The sequence below is a fragment of the Cucumis melo genome, chromosome 7 (assembly GCF_025177605.1).
Source record: "Cucumis melo cultivar AY chromosome 7, USDA_Cmelo_AY_1.0, whole genome shotgun sequence".
Classification (NCBI taxonomy): domain Eukaryota; kingdom Viridiplantae; phylum Streptophyta; class Magnoliopsida; order Cucurbitales; family Cucurbitaceae; genus Cucumis; species Cucumis melo.
In genome coordinates this window covers 18,884,308-18,900,688 of record NC_066863.1, presented here as the reverse complement: position 1 = coordinate 18,900,688, position 16,381 = coordinate 18,884,308, and the positions used below count along the sequence as shown (strand labels likewise).

Genomic DNA, 16,381 nt, shown 5'->3' with positions numbered 1-16,381 from the left:
ATAAAAAATAAATTTGAACTACGTTATGTTTTGATCCCTATATTATAAAGGATACGTAGGCAACTTAAAGAAATTCACGTTTAGTCGTATATTAAAAAGAAAAAAGAAAGAAAAGGCCCTTGAGCTAAGGCCATAATTAGATCGTCATTTATCACGAAGGCTACCAAATAATTTAAATATATATGAATACCAATTAAATGAGAAAAAATAAATAACAACAAATTGCATTCAATATGAGAAAAATGAAAAGTCAAGCAATCAAAGAATAAAAGTTTTATTACAAATTTCTAACTCGAAATTTAAAATAGCAAAAATGGATAAATAAAAGAAGACAGTGAATCAAGGGGTCCATTTAAGGTTTTTAAGCTCTTCTATTGTGTTTTCTAAAGATCCATGAAGTGTCGACAACATTTTTACATTGGCATCTTCAATGATGGGGGGCACATTCAAGTTTGTCAATTTCCTCACAAGTCTTTGAAATCTCATTCTGCTTTTGCTTCAGCTTCATCTCATTCTCGGAAATTATGCCATAAAGTTTATTGGACTCTATCCATACCACTTTTAGTTTTTCTTCTAGTTTAGCCTCCTTGGCAGATAGTTGTGCAAGGCAACGTTGGACGATGCTTGTCTGCTCCAATATACAGTTCTCATCAAGTCGCAGAATCTGCACAAAACCTTTCACCTTCATTAGTTGAGCATCCTTGGTTGATTGGAGCAAAATTGAGGAATGCATTTGATTATGGTTCTCGACACCTTGAAAGTAACCACCTACAAGCTCTCTCAAAAAGTCAAGGCTATTGCTGCTACTAGTCACAATTGCATCAAAGATCTTATGCATTTCTAGTTCAAGATTACTTACTCGTTCAAAAAGGGTACGAATGATCTTCTGTCGTAGGCTTTCCCACAAAGTTATGACAGTTTTTCGTTGGAGATCAGAAATTAAGTTATCTGCACAAAAATGAGAAATCTCAGAAGCTGTGATAGGCTTCAATCCTTCCACTCGTTGAGGGGATGCCTTGATCACAAGTGGACGCGTCGACATAGCAGTTGCACCTATAGAAATCTTATAGTTTTCACTTATTGAAAGGACTTCTGGGCTCACCATTGGCTTTGAGGTTCCTTCAATCTGTAAGACATGATCACCTAAAGAAGACTACAAAATAAGATTCACAACAAGAAATTGAGATTGAGAGTAAAAGGGTATGCAAAAAAATAATAAGAGGAGATGAAAAGAAACCATGAGGGAGGTGATGTCAAAAAACTGTGCAACGTCGAAAACTTCAATAGGAGCCTTTTCATCATCAATTGATTGTTTGTCAGACCTCTTGGGTCTCTTCAAATGACGATCATCATTGTTGCTTTGGCTATCTTCAGTATGTGTAGAAAGGCACTTGCCGGTTGTCAATATGTGAATGTCCTTACCCACATTGTCAGTGCCACTTCTAGCAGAAAATTTAAATTGTGTAGGAGGGGTTGAAGTAGCCACTGGACATTTTTTACCTTCATTAGTTTTTCCCACGGGTTGTTCCTCAGTTTTAGAGGAGCATATCTTTTTATATCTACTATCAAACTTATGCTCAATTTACTTGGTGGTTTTGGATTTGATAAGAGATGAATGGGACAATCTATCAAATTTTGCACTCCTTCTTGGAGGTAATCATCGTGTTTCGCAAGCCACCGGACCTTATAGTGTGAAGTAATATGGTTGCTCGGGTGGAGGGCAAGTGCATGAAGGTATACTTGGGAAAGATTGTTCTTACAGACATATATCATCCAATAATAGTGTACGTTGGCAAAATCAGCTTTGGAAATTTCCTCGTCTAAATCATACACGATAAAACCCAAACTGTCGACCAAAGTGACAAGGACTATAAGGTTCAATAATAGTAGAGGATTCATATTGAGGATAAAAAACAAGAGCGAATGCCTATAAAGAATGAAGCATTCTAATGAATTAACGTTCCATCATCAGTTAAGAGTTCATCTTTATTCTTTGCCTGAAGACACGCATGCCATGACACATACTTTTCCTTATGAATTTGCGTACGAGCCTCAAGATTAGTATAGTATTTGGCCCTATCTTAACTGAAAAACTCAACCATACATGGACCCCTAAGACTCATAGGGGCCTTATAATGAGTGTTGAAGTAAAGAGCAAGCCACCCATGAACATAGTGAATAGGAAAACCTGCATTGAAATGACCAAGTGACGAAGTAGAATCATGAATCTAGCGTAGGCCATTATAAATATTGACTAGAACAGGGATAGCAAGGCTAAAGGTGTAGCCTTCCGCCATAGGGTTAGTAACTTTAAAAACCTCCAGACGAAGGGAAAGTTGTTTGTCAGGAAACACAAACACACATAACCGACAAGAGAGAAATGTCACTAGATAAGTTTTGTCCTTGTGTTCTTCTGCAACGCCTAAATCAAGGAATATATTAAGTTCAACTTTAGACCAGTCAAGACGTTTGATGGAAATTCCATTTGGATTATGTGTTGAGCAAGGGTGAGAAGTTTTTTTTGGCTTTTGAGCTGGTGGCTTCAAATATTTTACCTCAGATCGCGTAACCTAGAAAGAGATCCATTCGCACACAGGGATTTTAGAGTGATCCATGCGTTGAGAGGTAATGTGATAATAAGTTGTAAATAAATGCTCACAACTTTTTAGACATGTATTAGGCGATTCTAATAAGTCTTGATAGCAAGGAAAATTTTCTTCATAAAATCTACCTTTAATAGGAAGTCCTCCTAACACCTATAAGTCCCATAAAAGATAGACATCTCACTAGCCGAGGTGTGAAAGGGTGTTCATTGAAGGACACCATGCCTCACAGAAAGCCCGAACAATATCGCTATTGTGATCATATGTGTACAAGGAAGCTACCACAGCATCGAATAGACGAGCTCTCTTTAGTATTGTCGTATTTCTAACAACGACAAGCTCAAATTGAGCAAAAAATAAAAAAATGCCCGTATTTGGACTTCAAATTTATCATTTTTTTCGAGATTTACCCACCCATACACGTGCATAAATCTCGAAAAGGGACATTTGTTGAATAAGAAATTTTGGAACCAATCACAAATTACCACGTCATGTACTAAAATAATTGCATTTAGGATTAACTAAAAATTGACATGTGTCCCGAATTAAATTTAAAGACAAATGGGCCAATTCTAATCATGTCACATGTCTTTATTATGACCATTTGATCAAATTAATTAGTTTTGTTCAATTAAATATTATTTACTTAGACTAAAATTCAATTGAGCCCAGAAATTAAGTTTAATTTAGCTCAAAGTTAAATATGACCAAAATACATGTGATTGAGCCCACGAGTCTGGTCAAACCAGACCCAAGTCCAAAAAAGCCCACCAGGAAACTCTATAAATAGAGAAGTTCTCTTCATTTGTGAGGTTGAAATTTTTTTTACAGAAAGTCTAAAGAGAATTCTCCCAAAGATCTAAAAGACTCCCAAAGATCTAAAAGACTCCCCAACTCCTGAAGTCAACCACCCTCGAAGATTGGAGTCCTTTAAAGATACAAACTTTCTTCTAAGACTCCAACTTCAAGAACATCACGTGCTCTGTTTATTTCCTCAAATCAAGCGTAATCGTCAAGCCGAGAGAGAATCAGAGGATCAAAATCTAGAGATCAAACCACATCGTATCAAATCAACATAAATACAACATCAACACAAGTTCAGTTCCACGAAATCTCGTGTGAACAATTGGCATGACAGAAAAGTATTTCTAAAAGATAATATGAAGCTTAATGTTCTTAAAAACTTTCTTTAAACCTATAAATTGTAAAATGATACGTATGATCAACTAATAATGTCATTTGTGTATGAAAGAATAATTCACTCTTCCATAGTATAAAAGTACATACCTTTTAATTGGTGTGTGAATCCAATAACTTCGTATAAATGTGTAACTAACAATAGGTTGAATTACGAAACCAACAATGTGAATATGTGAAATTTTTGTTGGTAAAAAGACGTCATCGTTGTTATAAGTGATAGTACTACATTTGCTAGAGTGAAGTTAGTTAAATTACATTAATATTTCATAAAGGAAAGCATTTAGAATATGGTTGAAGTCTCATAAAATTACTTTGGCTACGTTCACAATTATTCTGAATATGATTTTAATAATTCAAGATCAATTTTAATGGTATAAATGCTCCACTTTTAAACGTTCCATTAAACATAAAATCAAATATTTGATTAAAAATATATTTTTATAATAAATTTAAATATGATAAATTGTAACATTCTATCTATTTTAAAATTTTAAAACCACTCAAAAAACATAGACTTTAGATAACATAAAAATTGATTATGGTAAGTTATGAATGATTAACAATTTGTGAACTAGTAGACTTTATTTATTGCCACAAATTTAGTTTCCAATTATATAATTAATTAACTAATTTGGTTTGATTTGACTTTTTACCCTTTTGTACTTAATTTTTTTTTACAGGGTTTTAAAAAATATAACAAAACGGTAAAATATTTACACAGTATAAAACAATTTTAAGAAAAAAAAAGTGAAAATCCAGAAGTATCATAATCAACACATATTAATTGGTCACACGCACCGAGTAATCTTCTTCTACATGATCATGTACTGTCTAAACGATGGTTTAAATCATAGTACATACTCATGTATTCATTTTAAATGATGGAAAAAAGACTTAAAATTTAAATGATCAGATAATAAACTCTAAACAATGATAAGAAAGCTTCAGACATAAACAATCGTAATATAATCTAATCATAATGCAATGATAGATGATTGTGCAGTGAAACAATATATTTTAAGCGATCGTGTGGACCATGGTAAATGATTGTATTGGTTATGGTAAGCGGTCATATAGTCCAATGTAAATGATTGTGAAAAACCTCAAATCTAACGATTGTATAATACAATATACACGATCGTTTAAATTTTGGTACACAATCGTTTAGAAATGCAACGATAAATAATTATTCGTTAACATTTTTTACTAATCTTTTAAACAATTTAGATTCCTTATCGAAGATGATAAAGATAAAATAGAAGATTTAAATTATTGGATTTTATACTCTAAATATTTAGGAGTTTTGTTGCATTTACATAAATTAACCTAATTTTCTTTTTAGATGTCTCCTTGAGTAATGGATGAAATAATGAAATAATGTAAGTAATGTCAAGAGCATTGAAAATGTAAATTTTTTACATACGTCTTGAATTATTAACAACAAAGAATGATCTCTTTATTGTCTCCTACAAAATTTGTATCAAAGTATTGTGAGTTTTGTCCTATAAACATGAAGGATAACCCTCTAATACCAAGATGAAGACTTAGAGGCACGAAGTGCCCATATAGTCTGACCTTGCAAACATTAAACCTTCACTCAAGTGACTCACACAAGGGCCCTAGCTAGTTGAATTAGAATTAGCCACAACAATTTCATGACAACATATAAACATTCCAAGTAAGAATTTGACAATGACGACAATACCTCCTTCAACAACATGGGAAGCAAACATTTTAACCGAGCAACTTTTGTCCCTACCAACATTATTCAACTTCTCTTTCCAAAAATATATGCACAATAACTTATCAAAAGTCTTGAACAACTTTTATAGAAGAAAAAAAAAAAAACACACAATAGTCCAACTAACTTGAAATTTTTGAAGAACATAATGATTAAGTTGTAACCGTCTAGTATCAGACGAAGCCATAGCTAACCAACTCATCATAAATATAGAACAACTCTTTTCAACAGAGGAAGACAACCAATATACGAGATAAGAAGCAAACCAAAATAACAAATAGGAATAAGAACAAACAAAACTAATTTCATGAACTCTTAAAGACCCTTAGTCACACCAAGAGACATGTCAGACTAAAGCAATTCGTATAAGTTGAAATACTATTATGATTCTCAATCTGAAGGTACCCCTCATTTTCTTTAATTTTTAAAACATAAACAAAAGTATTATTTAAAATTTTATTTTTTACTTTAATAATGTATAACATATATATGTTTAAATTTCAATTAAAAAAAAGCTTATCTCATATAATTTTTTAAAATTTTGTATTTAAAAGTTTACATTTTTTTTTAAAAAGTTAGAGAATAAATAAATAAAAAATTCAAAAACATAATAAACTGTCAAAATATTTACACTATATAGAACAATTTTGAAAATGAAAAAAACTCATAGGCCCACAATGGAAAACACAAAAAATGTCTCAATCAACACCCGATTAATCAGCCACACACGAGCGTGTAGAAAATGATATACGATCGTGTAAGTACTATCAACCCAATTATGCAGTTCTTTTTGGTGATCGAAAAAATGTTTCAAATATAAACAATTATGTTGACTACATTAAACGACGATAAGATTGACTATGGTACACGATCGTTTATATCATATCCACACAATTGTGTAATTCTTTTTAAACGATGGAAAAAGGGCTTTAAATCTAAACGATGGTATTGATCATGTTAAATGTCATGTTGGCTAGGTAAGTATGTTGGATCATATCCACATGATCATGTAGTTCTTTTTAATGATGAAAAAATGGCTTCAAATCTAAACAATTGTGTTGATTAAGTAAGCGATTTTTTAGATCATATTCACACGATAGTGTAGTCTTTTTTAAACGATGGAAAAATGACTTCAAATCTAAACGATTTTGTTAACCATGCTAAACGATTGTGTTGACTAGGTAAGAGATTGTTTACATCATATCAAAGTGATATTTAAACGATCTTGATATTCTGGAAGATTGTGTTGACCATGCTAAACGATCTTGTTGACTAGGTAAGTGATGTTTAGATCATATCTACATGATCATCTAGTTCTTTTTAAATGATGTGAAAAGGGCTTCAAATCTAAACAATTGTGTTGATTAGGTAGGCAATTGTTTAGATCATATTTACTTAATAGTGTAGTTTGTTTTAAACGATGGGAAAATGATTTCAAATATAAACGATTGTGTTGATCATGTTAAACGATCGTGTTAATTAACTAGGTAAGCGATTATTTAGATCATATTAAAGCGATATTTAAATGATCTTGATATTATGGGAGAGGAGCTGGAAGGAAGAAAAAGAAAATGAAGAAATAAAGAAAAAGAAGATGAATAAAAATAGAATGAAGAAATATGGAAGATGAGCTGAAGAAATTTGGAAGAGAAGATGAATAAATTGCAATGAAAAAAAAAAGTGACGAATCGTCAGCAACATCAAAAGCAAATCTGGAATTTATGAAAATATTTTATCGTCCATGATTTTCTTACAAAAATCGTAAATATTTTAGTGTTTTGTTATATTTATGAAAATGAACTTAAACGAAAATATGAAGACCAACAAATTTTAGGTGTTTTCTTTTGGTTGAGAAAAGAACAACAAACAACTATGAACATTTTTTTTTTTTGTAAAAAAAGAACAAATCACCATAAGATAACTAAGAAATGTTTTAAACATTTTGATTTATTAAGCTGGTGTTTGGATTGAGATCTAAATTTAAAAATTATAAAAATATATAGACCTAATAATAATAAGGGCTCTTTTAAAAATTATAAAAGAAATTGCAAAATATTTACACTCTATACAACAATTCCAAAAACTGAAAATGCCTAGAGGTCCACTGTATAAAATATAAAAAATGTCCAATCAACCACGTCGTTAAGAACGCGCACGTAATATATTTGCGATCGTTTAAATTTGGTTATTGTTTGATACGCGATCGTTTAGATATGACTACAATTTATATGCGATCATTTAGATATGGTTATAATTTATATGCTATCGTTTAAATATGACTACAATTTATCTCTTCAATTCCATCGTTTAATTTTGTTACACGATCGTTTAATTTGATTACGTTTAAATTTGGTTACATGATCGTTTAGATTTGAGGACCCAAATCTAAACATTTTTTTTTCAAAATTTGGTACACGATTTTTTAAAATTCTTTTGGTATACGATCATTTAAATTTCTTTATACGATCGTTTACTTAATTTAAATGATCGTATACTTTTTTTACACGATCATTTACATTTAGTTATTGCAATCCAAATGATTTTTTTTAAGGTTCTTTATACACGATCTTTTATTTTTTTTACACAATCATTTACTTTTTCTTAAACAATCGTTTACATTTAGCTATTTCAATCTAAATGATTTTTTTTTCAAGATTCTTTATACACAATATTTTACTTTTTTTATTCGATTGGTTACTTTTTTTTTACAATATAGTTTACATTTGGCTATTCCAATCTAAATAATTTTTTTTTCAATATTCTTTATACACAATCTTTTAAATTTTGCTATTTTTTGTACACGATGTAGAAAAAAAAAAGAAAAAGAAGTAAGACGATGGAAAGAAATCGCAACGAAAAAAAAGAAGAGAAAAGTAGAAAGACGATAGAAAAGCGAAAAAAAAAAGAATAGAAAAAAAAGAAAAACGATGGAAATATTAAACGACGTAAATAAAGAATTGAAAAATAAGAAAGATGATAGAAAGAAATTGTAGAAAAAAATAAGAAAGAAGAAAGACGAAATCGTAGGAGAAAGACATGAAAAAAATAGTAGGAGGAAGACGAATCGCTAATAAGAAAAGAAAGATAAAAAGACAAACCTGAAATAGTTAAAAGATGGTTAAATGAGTTTTGTTATATGGTTGGATGTTTTGCTACAGGTGCAAAGTTTTTCAGATAATAATTATTATTTTTAAAATGAATTAATTTAATTCTAAAAGTTACCAATTTTGGATTTCCAATTAAACGGGAGAGAAGAGATATAGGTTTAAAAGGTTATATAGAAAATAATAAAGAGCAAAGAAAACAGAGAGCCATTTCCTTTTCTGCTCTTCTCTCCTTGTTCTGTTTTAAAAGACAGAACAACCCTTCGCCGGAAATTTACCTACAATCAACGCCATGGGCATAGCCGAAGCTTCTCCGACCACCCTTGCTCCGCTTCTTCTACGTAACCTAGCCACCTCTCTCTTCGTCTTTGCCGATAAATCTCTCATCAATTTGGCAAAGAAATACAAAATTCTCCAGATTATTCATGCCCTTATAATCTCCTCTTTCCTTTTTTTCCTCCGTTTGCTTCCTTCTCTGTTCCCTTCGATCCATTCGGTTTCCGATGATCGCTACCCTTTAAAACCCCCAAAAGGTGGGAGTTACGGTACAGGCGGAATCGGTAGCGGAAGCGGCGATTTAGGGGTTTCTCGAGCCCTAACGCAATTGCTGTCGATTATTAGCCATGTTCCGGTAAGTTCTCGGAAGTACGAAGTGGTACGGTCGTTGGCGGAGAAGTTGATTGATGAGAATCACTGGGAAGGGATTGAGGAGCTCCGTGAGGTCAATCGTGTGGTTCTCTCAGCGGCCTTTGATCGAACTATTGGTCTGATCGAGGCCGGAATGATAGAGCGAGGGTTTTGTCAGGAGGATAATGACGGAGGGGATGGTGGTGGTGGGGGGTCTTTGGGTGGACCGGTGGAGTTTGGGTTGGGTCGGGTTGTGAGGGCGGTTCGGTTGTTGGGAGAATCGGCTTGTAGCCGGTTCGGGAGGGAGAAGGAGGTGGGTAATCAGAGCGGAAGCTCGGTGGAGAAATTGGCGGCGGAGATGCTGTGGCTGGCTCAAAAAATGGCGAGTTGCGGTTATTGGAATGAGGTATGTGGGCGGTGGGCTTCGGCGGCTCAGTTGGGAAGACTCTCTCTCTCGGCGGAGCCGCGGCTGCAGGCCTCATTAGTTAAAGTTGCAGGTATTATTCTATTTTCTATTTCTATTTCTTTGATTTTTTTTTTTAAATTTCAAAAACCAATATTGGAATATAATTTTAGTTTGCTTGACCTTAAACTTTTTAATTCAAGAAACTTGGTCTTCAAATTCGTCCGACATTAAAACTGGATTTTGAAGGTAGAATACGGTAGGAATGTAAAAATAAGCTACTAATCCAACATCCTGAAATGAGTTTAGTTAGTCTAAAATGTGTGTTAGGTTCCGTTAGTTTAATATGTGTTGGACTGAGTTGAAAATATTGACTCTTTTAGATTAGGCTGGATCTTGGATTGGAAATTCTGGGTCTTGGATTGGAAATTCTGTTTAATCCAATTCGAATTAATATAATATATATACATATATATTATATTTTATTATTATTTGGTGGAAGGTTTTTATTTACAAACATTAAAATTTAGAAATGAAAAAAGAAATAGTATTACCATCCCACAACCTAACCCAACCTATATTCTATATTTTAAGGATTGAATTAGAAACTTAATCCAACTAACCCGAAAATATAGATTGGTTTGAAAATGTCTCCTAACCCAACACAACCTGTTTACATCCTTAGAAAACAGCAAATACATCCTAGAAAACAACAAATGATTTCTTATATATTTTTTAATTTTCAATTTTAACACCTAAAATACTCCATTATCACAACTCATTCTAGAATGCTTTTGTAATTTTCTTTTTTAATGCTCTTAAATTTAGTTTTTTTCCTTTTTTTTCCATAAGAAATGGTAAATATGTTTGGGGAAGGATTATAAAGGGGAGGGTTGGATTATGTACTGCGACTGTCGTTTGGGGGAAAGGTTTATCATAACTGTGATTTGGGAGAAAGGTTATCGTAACCCTAGTTTTATCCCTCAACCCTTCTTCAACTCTTCCTTAATCCATTTTTTTCTTTTTGTTAATTTTAATTTTTATATTTTAAAAATACAACTTGGTACAATTACATTATTAATTTTTCATTTCTTTCTTTATTCTTGAATTAGGTAATTTATTGTGATTATACGATTAAATTTTTAATTTAATTATCTTTAATCAACTTTATGTTCGAATTCATATCAAATATATGAGTGAAATTACAATTTTGATATCAATCTCATAAATACAATATAAGATTGATATCAAAATTTTAATTTCACAAATATATTGATATATATTCGAACATAGAGTTGATCGAAGGTATTTAAATTATTTTGATATCAATCTCAGCCTCATTATTTCTAGTACTTTGTATTTTCAATTGTTATTTACACTTGTTTACATGTTTATGGGTTACGTGTCACATTCATAAAACCGATATTAAAAGGTAACGTATACTTAAAAAATGTTGAAAATGAACGTCGTAATTAAATAAATTAAGGCAAATTGTTTTACAAAAACTAAGATGATTCGGTAAATTAAATATACAAAATTTGTATATTAGATTTAGAATATGAATTAAAAAAAATTATTTGCACGTAATTACTTAAAAAAGATTGAAAATGAATCTCGTAGTAAAAGAAATTAAGGGAAATTTTTTTATGAAAATTAGGAGGATGGATAAATTAAATATACAAAATCTGTGTATCAGATTCATAATATGAATTATAATATATATATATATATATATATATATATATATATATATATATATATATATATATTTCATAATACTATTTACTTAACTCTTCTCACAAACACATCTTATCGTAATACTATTATAATACTATACAGATAACTCTCCTTCTAAATACATCTCATCGTAACACTTCTTTCATAACCCTTTCCCTAAATATATTAAATCAGAAACCTAGGTTTATTATAATACTAGGTTTATCATAACCTTAACCCCCATAACCCAACCCTTCTTCCAAATGGTCTCTTAGTTTTTGATCTTAACTTGTTTTTTTCCTGTAAATGTAAATAGTTTATATTTCTTTTAAAATTTTTTTTACAACACTCATAAATTTTGTTGCATTATATATATATATATACATAATACCATCAAACTTTTAAAAGTTTAAAAAATGACTTTAAACTTTTGTAAAGGTTTCAAAAATACCCTTACTGTTAGTTTTGAATAGAATGCATTTGAAAAATACTCTTGAACTATTGAAAATTTTCATAAATACACTTAATTTTAAAAATGTTCAAAAATACTTTTATTAATCCAAGTTTTATACTTAATTTACTTTTTAGCACCCAAAATAAAAACTAAAATTTTAAGTTAAAACTAGAGATGTACGGGGCATTGTGGGGACGGGGGCTCTCTCCGTTCTTGTTTCCCTATCCCATTTTCCATCCCCACGAATTTTCGTGTGGGAAACGAGGTGGAGATTCCCAATGGGGATCCCAGAGGGATTGGGTTTCCCGTTGGAAAATATTTCCCACTTTCCTTTTTATGGGTTGGGTTTGGTTAGTTTAAAAATGTGGGTTGGGTTGGATAGAAAATTTTGGTTTTTTCGAGTTGGGATTAAAAATTTTGGTTCAACCCAACCCGAATTAATAATAATATATTTATAGATAATGTTTGGAAAGTTGTTTGAAATTTTGAATTTATGGATGTTTGAATTTTTGGATTTCTGTATTTATTTATATGACAGTTACAACAATTTTAAACTTTACAACCATCAAGAATGGAAAAAATAAAAAACAATACAGTCCAACAACTCAACCCAACTCATATTTGAAGGATTGGGTTAGGAATACGGTTATTTGGGTTGCTAACCCAATCAGTTCAGTTGGAAATGTCTCAACCAAATCCAACTTGTTTACACACTTAAGAAGGATAGTTTTGATTTGGTCTACATTATTCGAACTTGAGCTAATGGTGTAACTTTTAAATATGTTTTTTTTTCCTCAGAAGGGTTGATGGGTGAAACCTAAGGTTTAAATTTTGTGTATTTACCTCAAAAAATTGTCTTTCAAACAATTTACCGAGTAAAGATTACGAAATTTGTGGTAGATTTAGAATAAAATTGTAACTTTCACCACACCATCAAAAGAAAAAAAAAACTCAGTGTAAGGAAAAACTTTTTCTTTAATATAGAATATGGTAATGGAATTTGTCACTTCAAAGTTATTACACAATTTCTGTAGTATTTGCTTAATTTAGGAAAAAAGTAAAAGATTTTTTTTAGTTATTAAGTAGTTTAAGATATTATACCATTATATTTCGTGGAAAAGAAGTTTCTATATTAAATAGGTTCAATAGCAGAATGTGTGTTTACCTTGAAATGTGCCAATACCTATGTTGAATCGGTAGAACTAGGGACGGATTTATTAAGAGGTTAGCGGAAGCACGTGCCCCTAACATTGTCAGTTTTTGTATTTTGATATCAATTTTGAAGTTTCAAATTATAATATATAATAAATAATGTTTTATTTTTTATAATATATAGTTATAATATAGTGTTTGTATCCCATCTTTACAATCAATAGGTTATGGGTTGCGCAAAATCAGTACAGCTTTGTTCTTTTTCTAACATGAAAGTGAAAGTGTGTGCATCTCATGTGAAGTAATTTAGTACTATAAGTTTTTCTCTTTGTTGGCATCTCTTTGGTTTTACTCCCACAAATTTCATCCTCATGTTAGCGTCTGTTTATTATGTTTTCATTTTTATTTATTTATTTATTTTATATTTTTCATAAAAGCTTCAACCACTTGATGACAGTGAGATTTTTGTTCTGTCTCAATCCTTTTACTAAACCTTTTCAATAAATAGTATAACTTAAGGATGTGTTTGGGGGAAGGAAAGAGTTATGGAGGAAAATGATTATAATAATCCTAGTGTTATGATAATATGTGTTTGGGAGAAAGATATTATTGGTAGTGTTATGGTAATGTCTTTAGGAGAAAAAATATGAAAGGTAGTATTATGATAGTATGTGTTTGGAGAAGGGATTATGATAATAGTGTTATGATAATATGTGTTTGGGGAAGAGTTATGATTGTAGTAATTTAAAAAACAATAATAAATTTTTGATTGGATTATTTGGGTAGAGTAATATAGGGTTGTAAAAAAATAAAAATAGGATAAGATAAGGTTATTTAGAGATTAGGATAACTCTAATCCCTTTTATCATAATCCTTGGGCCAAACCGTGTTTGGCCCAATTTCCTAATCTTTTTTCCCCTGAAACCCCACCCCAAACATACCCTAAAAGTTATTGTTGAGACCGTTTTATTTCATTTACAATTTATATTTTATGAGTAAAAGACAGAAATGGAATCAATTCTTGGTTGAGCCTCCTAATGTAGAAGTCCAGAGATAAATCATTTGATATCTCTGTATAATGTTTTTTAAGTTATGAAGTTGACTTTTGCTAAAGGAAGAAAACTGGATTTGTTTAAAATTATTATTATTATTTCTTTATAATTTGGTTGCCTTTGTGTTTCTTGTTAAATTCTTGTTTTAAGTCATCTTGTTCTTTTGTTTGAATATGATATTAGACTACATTTTTATATATGGCTTAACATATAAGCATAAGCTTGCTTGTTATTACACAATATGATCTCTCTCTTAAACTGAATCACACACTTCTAAACGTTAAGCTTAAAAATAATTTTTACATGCAATTTTTGGAATAAGAATAAAGAGGGCGTTTGACTCCCAAACTTGGCTTTGGTGCACACTCAATGTTTGGATCTCTTTTTAATGTAATAGTTCATATTTTTAATTATTATAGCCCACTAGCTTTATTCTTGAAAATACTCATCTATGATAACTCACAAAGTGTAATAATCTTGAAAATACTCATCTATGATAACTCACAAAGTGTAATAATTATTGCTCACTATTCGACATCTAAAACAACTCCAAAGGTTTTAGAGGGAAAAGACTCTATGGAAATTCATAGCCTAAAACTAATTTGTCTTTTTGTTATTATTTCTTATTTTTACTTGGAATGACAAGATTAAGAAAAGAGCCATGCTTATGTGTAGCATGATCCTTGTGCAAACATATTATAAAAATAACTATTCAATTTTAAAAAATTAAAAAATTATTTGTCATATGACAAATTTTAATTGAACAATTAGGTGTATTACATAGGGATGGATGTAGCTCTGGATGCATCAAAATATCTTTTAGAATAAGGGTAAAAAAGGAAAGGAAGAGAATTTTGAAGGATTACTTTTTTTTTAATATCTAACAATTGCCCATATGATTTCGTATGTGTAGTATTTTTGTTCAAGCAATGCCGAGAAATGGGAAAGGATGAAGATGGAGAAGAGAGTGAGAAGCAGCAGCAAATGCAGACGAAGTTGAAGATGCTGATTTCATGGCTTCCATTGCTATGCAGAGGCAGCAACGGGACTGATGCGCCCATCCTCAGCATTGGAGAACGGCGAGAGTTGGAGTTGGGGTTGGAGGAGATGATAGGAACATTGCAACAAGATGAGCAAGAGCAAGTATTAGCTTTGTGGCTCCACAATTTCACTTACTCGTCCTTGTCCGATTGGCCAAACCTCCACGCGTCATACGCTCGGTGGTACAGTGCCTCTCGTAAGCTCTTGATCGACCGGGATCAGTAATGATCTTATATTTCCAAAAAAAATATATATAACCTTTTGTTAGTATTTGATAGAAGTTTCAAATGCAATTTCATATTGTATTTTACTTGTTAGGAGATTGATCAACCGAGCATAGCATAGTTTGTTAAGATGTATATCATCTATCGATAGGTGAATCACTCATCACCTCTCTCACTGAAATTATATATAGTTTTTATTTTTTCTTTCTGAAAAAAATTCATTTTGTTCCTTTTTTCCTTCAAAACTACAATTGAAGTTATTTCTACGAATTTATGAACTTGAAAACTGTGATTTCATGTGTCAAATAATCTTAACCATGTTACACGACTTAAGATGATGAGTACCACTCTCTTATAAACATGTTTTGAGAGAATTTGGGAAGAGTTTTAATAATAAAAGAAAATCAGGTTTTAAAATGTTGAATCAAAGATTAAACGCATTTGAAATTCAAGTGATGCAAGGAAAGTGTTTTTGTAAACAATCTTGAAATGGCTAAATAAAAGGTATAAATATATTGATTGAACGTGGAAGCAAGTGGTCTGGAGACGGAGATTGAGAAGGCTACCCATCCTAGACTTGTGTTCGGGGATTTATTTAATATTTTTACTTTGTTTACTCTAATTGTTTGGTTGGTCAAGATTTCTGGGTTAGACTGCCTACACCACAATATTGGAGCAAATCTCAGGCTATTGTGGAGTAAATCTCAGGCAAAAACAACAACAACAACGACAACGACAACGGCAATGACAACGAGAACGACAACGACAACGACAACGACAACGAGAACAACAACGAGAACAACAACAACAAATGTATTATCGAATGAAATAAAACTTAACTTCTGGACCATATCTCATAAATTGGGTTTTGTTAGATATTATATTAAATTTGTCTTTACCCATAAACTTAGGTTTTTGGGTAAGGATGAACATTGGCACTCAAAAAGTCGATTCGAAAGATCGAAATTGACTGAACCGTCACCCGATGGTTGGTTTTATTAAAAATAAGGCCGATGATCAATTTAACTAAAAGGTTTCAAAAAATCAACTGAAACCAACCCGTT

General features: G+C 31.3%; 1 protein-coding gene across 1 annotated transcript; it reads left to right on the top strand.

Moving 5' to 3' along the window:
- Nucleotides 1-8,821: 8,821 nt before the first annotated feature.
- On the top strand, nt 8,822-15,410 carry LOC103501143 (uncharacterized). The gene is made up of 2 exons (XM_008464639.3): nt 8,822-9,772; nt 14,966-15,410. The coding sequence occupies exons 1-2, from the start codon at nt 8,941-8,943 to the stop codon at nt 15,316-15,318; spliced, it is 1,185 nt and encodes a 394-aa protein (XP_008462861.1). The 5' UTR covers nt 8,822-8,940; the 3' UTR covers nt 15,319-15,410.
- The last annotated feature ends 971 nt before the right edge of the window (nt 15,411-16,381 follow it).

Bases quoted from the DNA above. Each gene is read 5' to 3' on its own strand.
- LOC103501143 (XM_008464639.3), top strand. From the start codon at position 8,941: ATGGGCATAGCCGAAGCTTCTCCGACCACCCTTGCTCCGCTTCTTCTA. The intron at 9,773-14,965 runs GTATTATTCTAT...TCGTATGTGTAG, and splicing joins CTCATTAGTTAAAGTTGCAG to TATTTTTGTTCAAGCAATGC.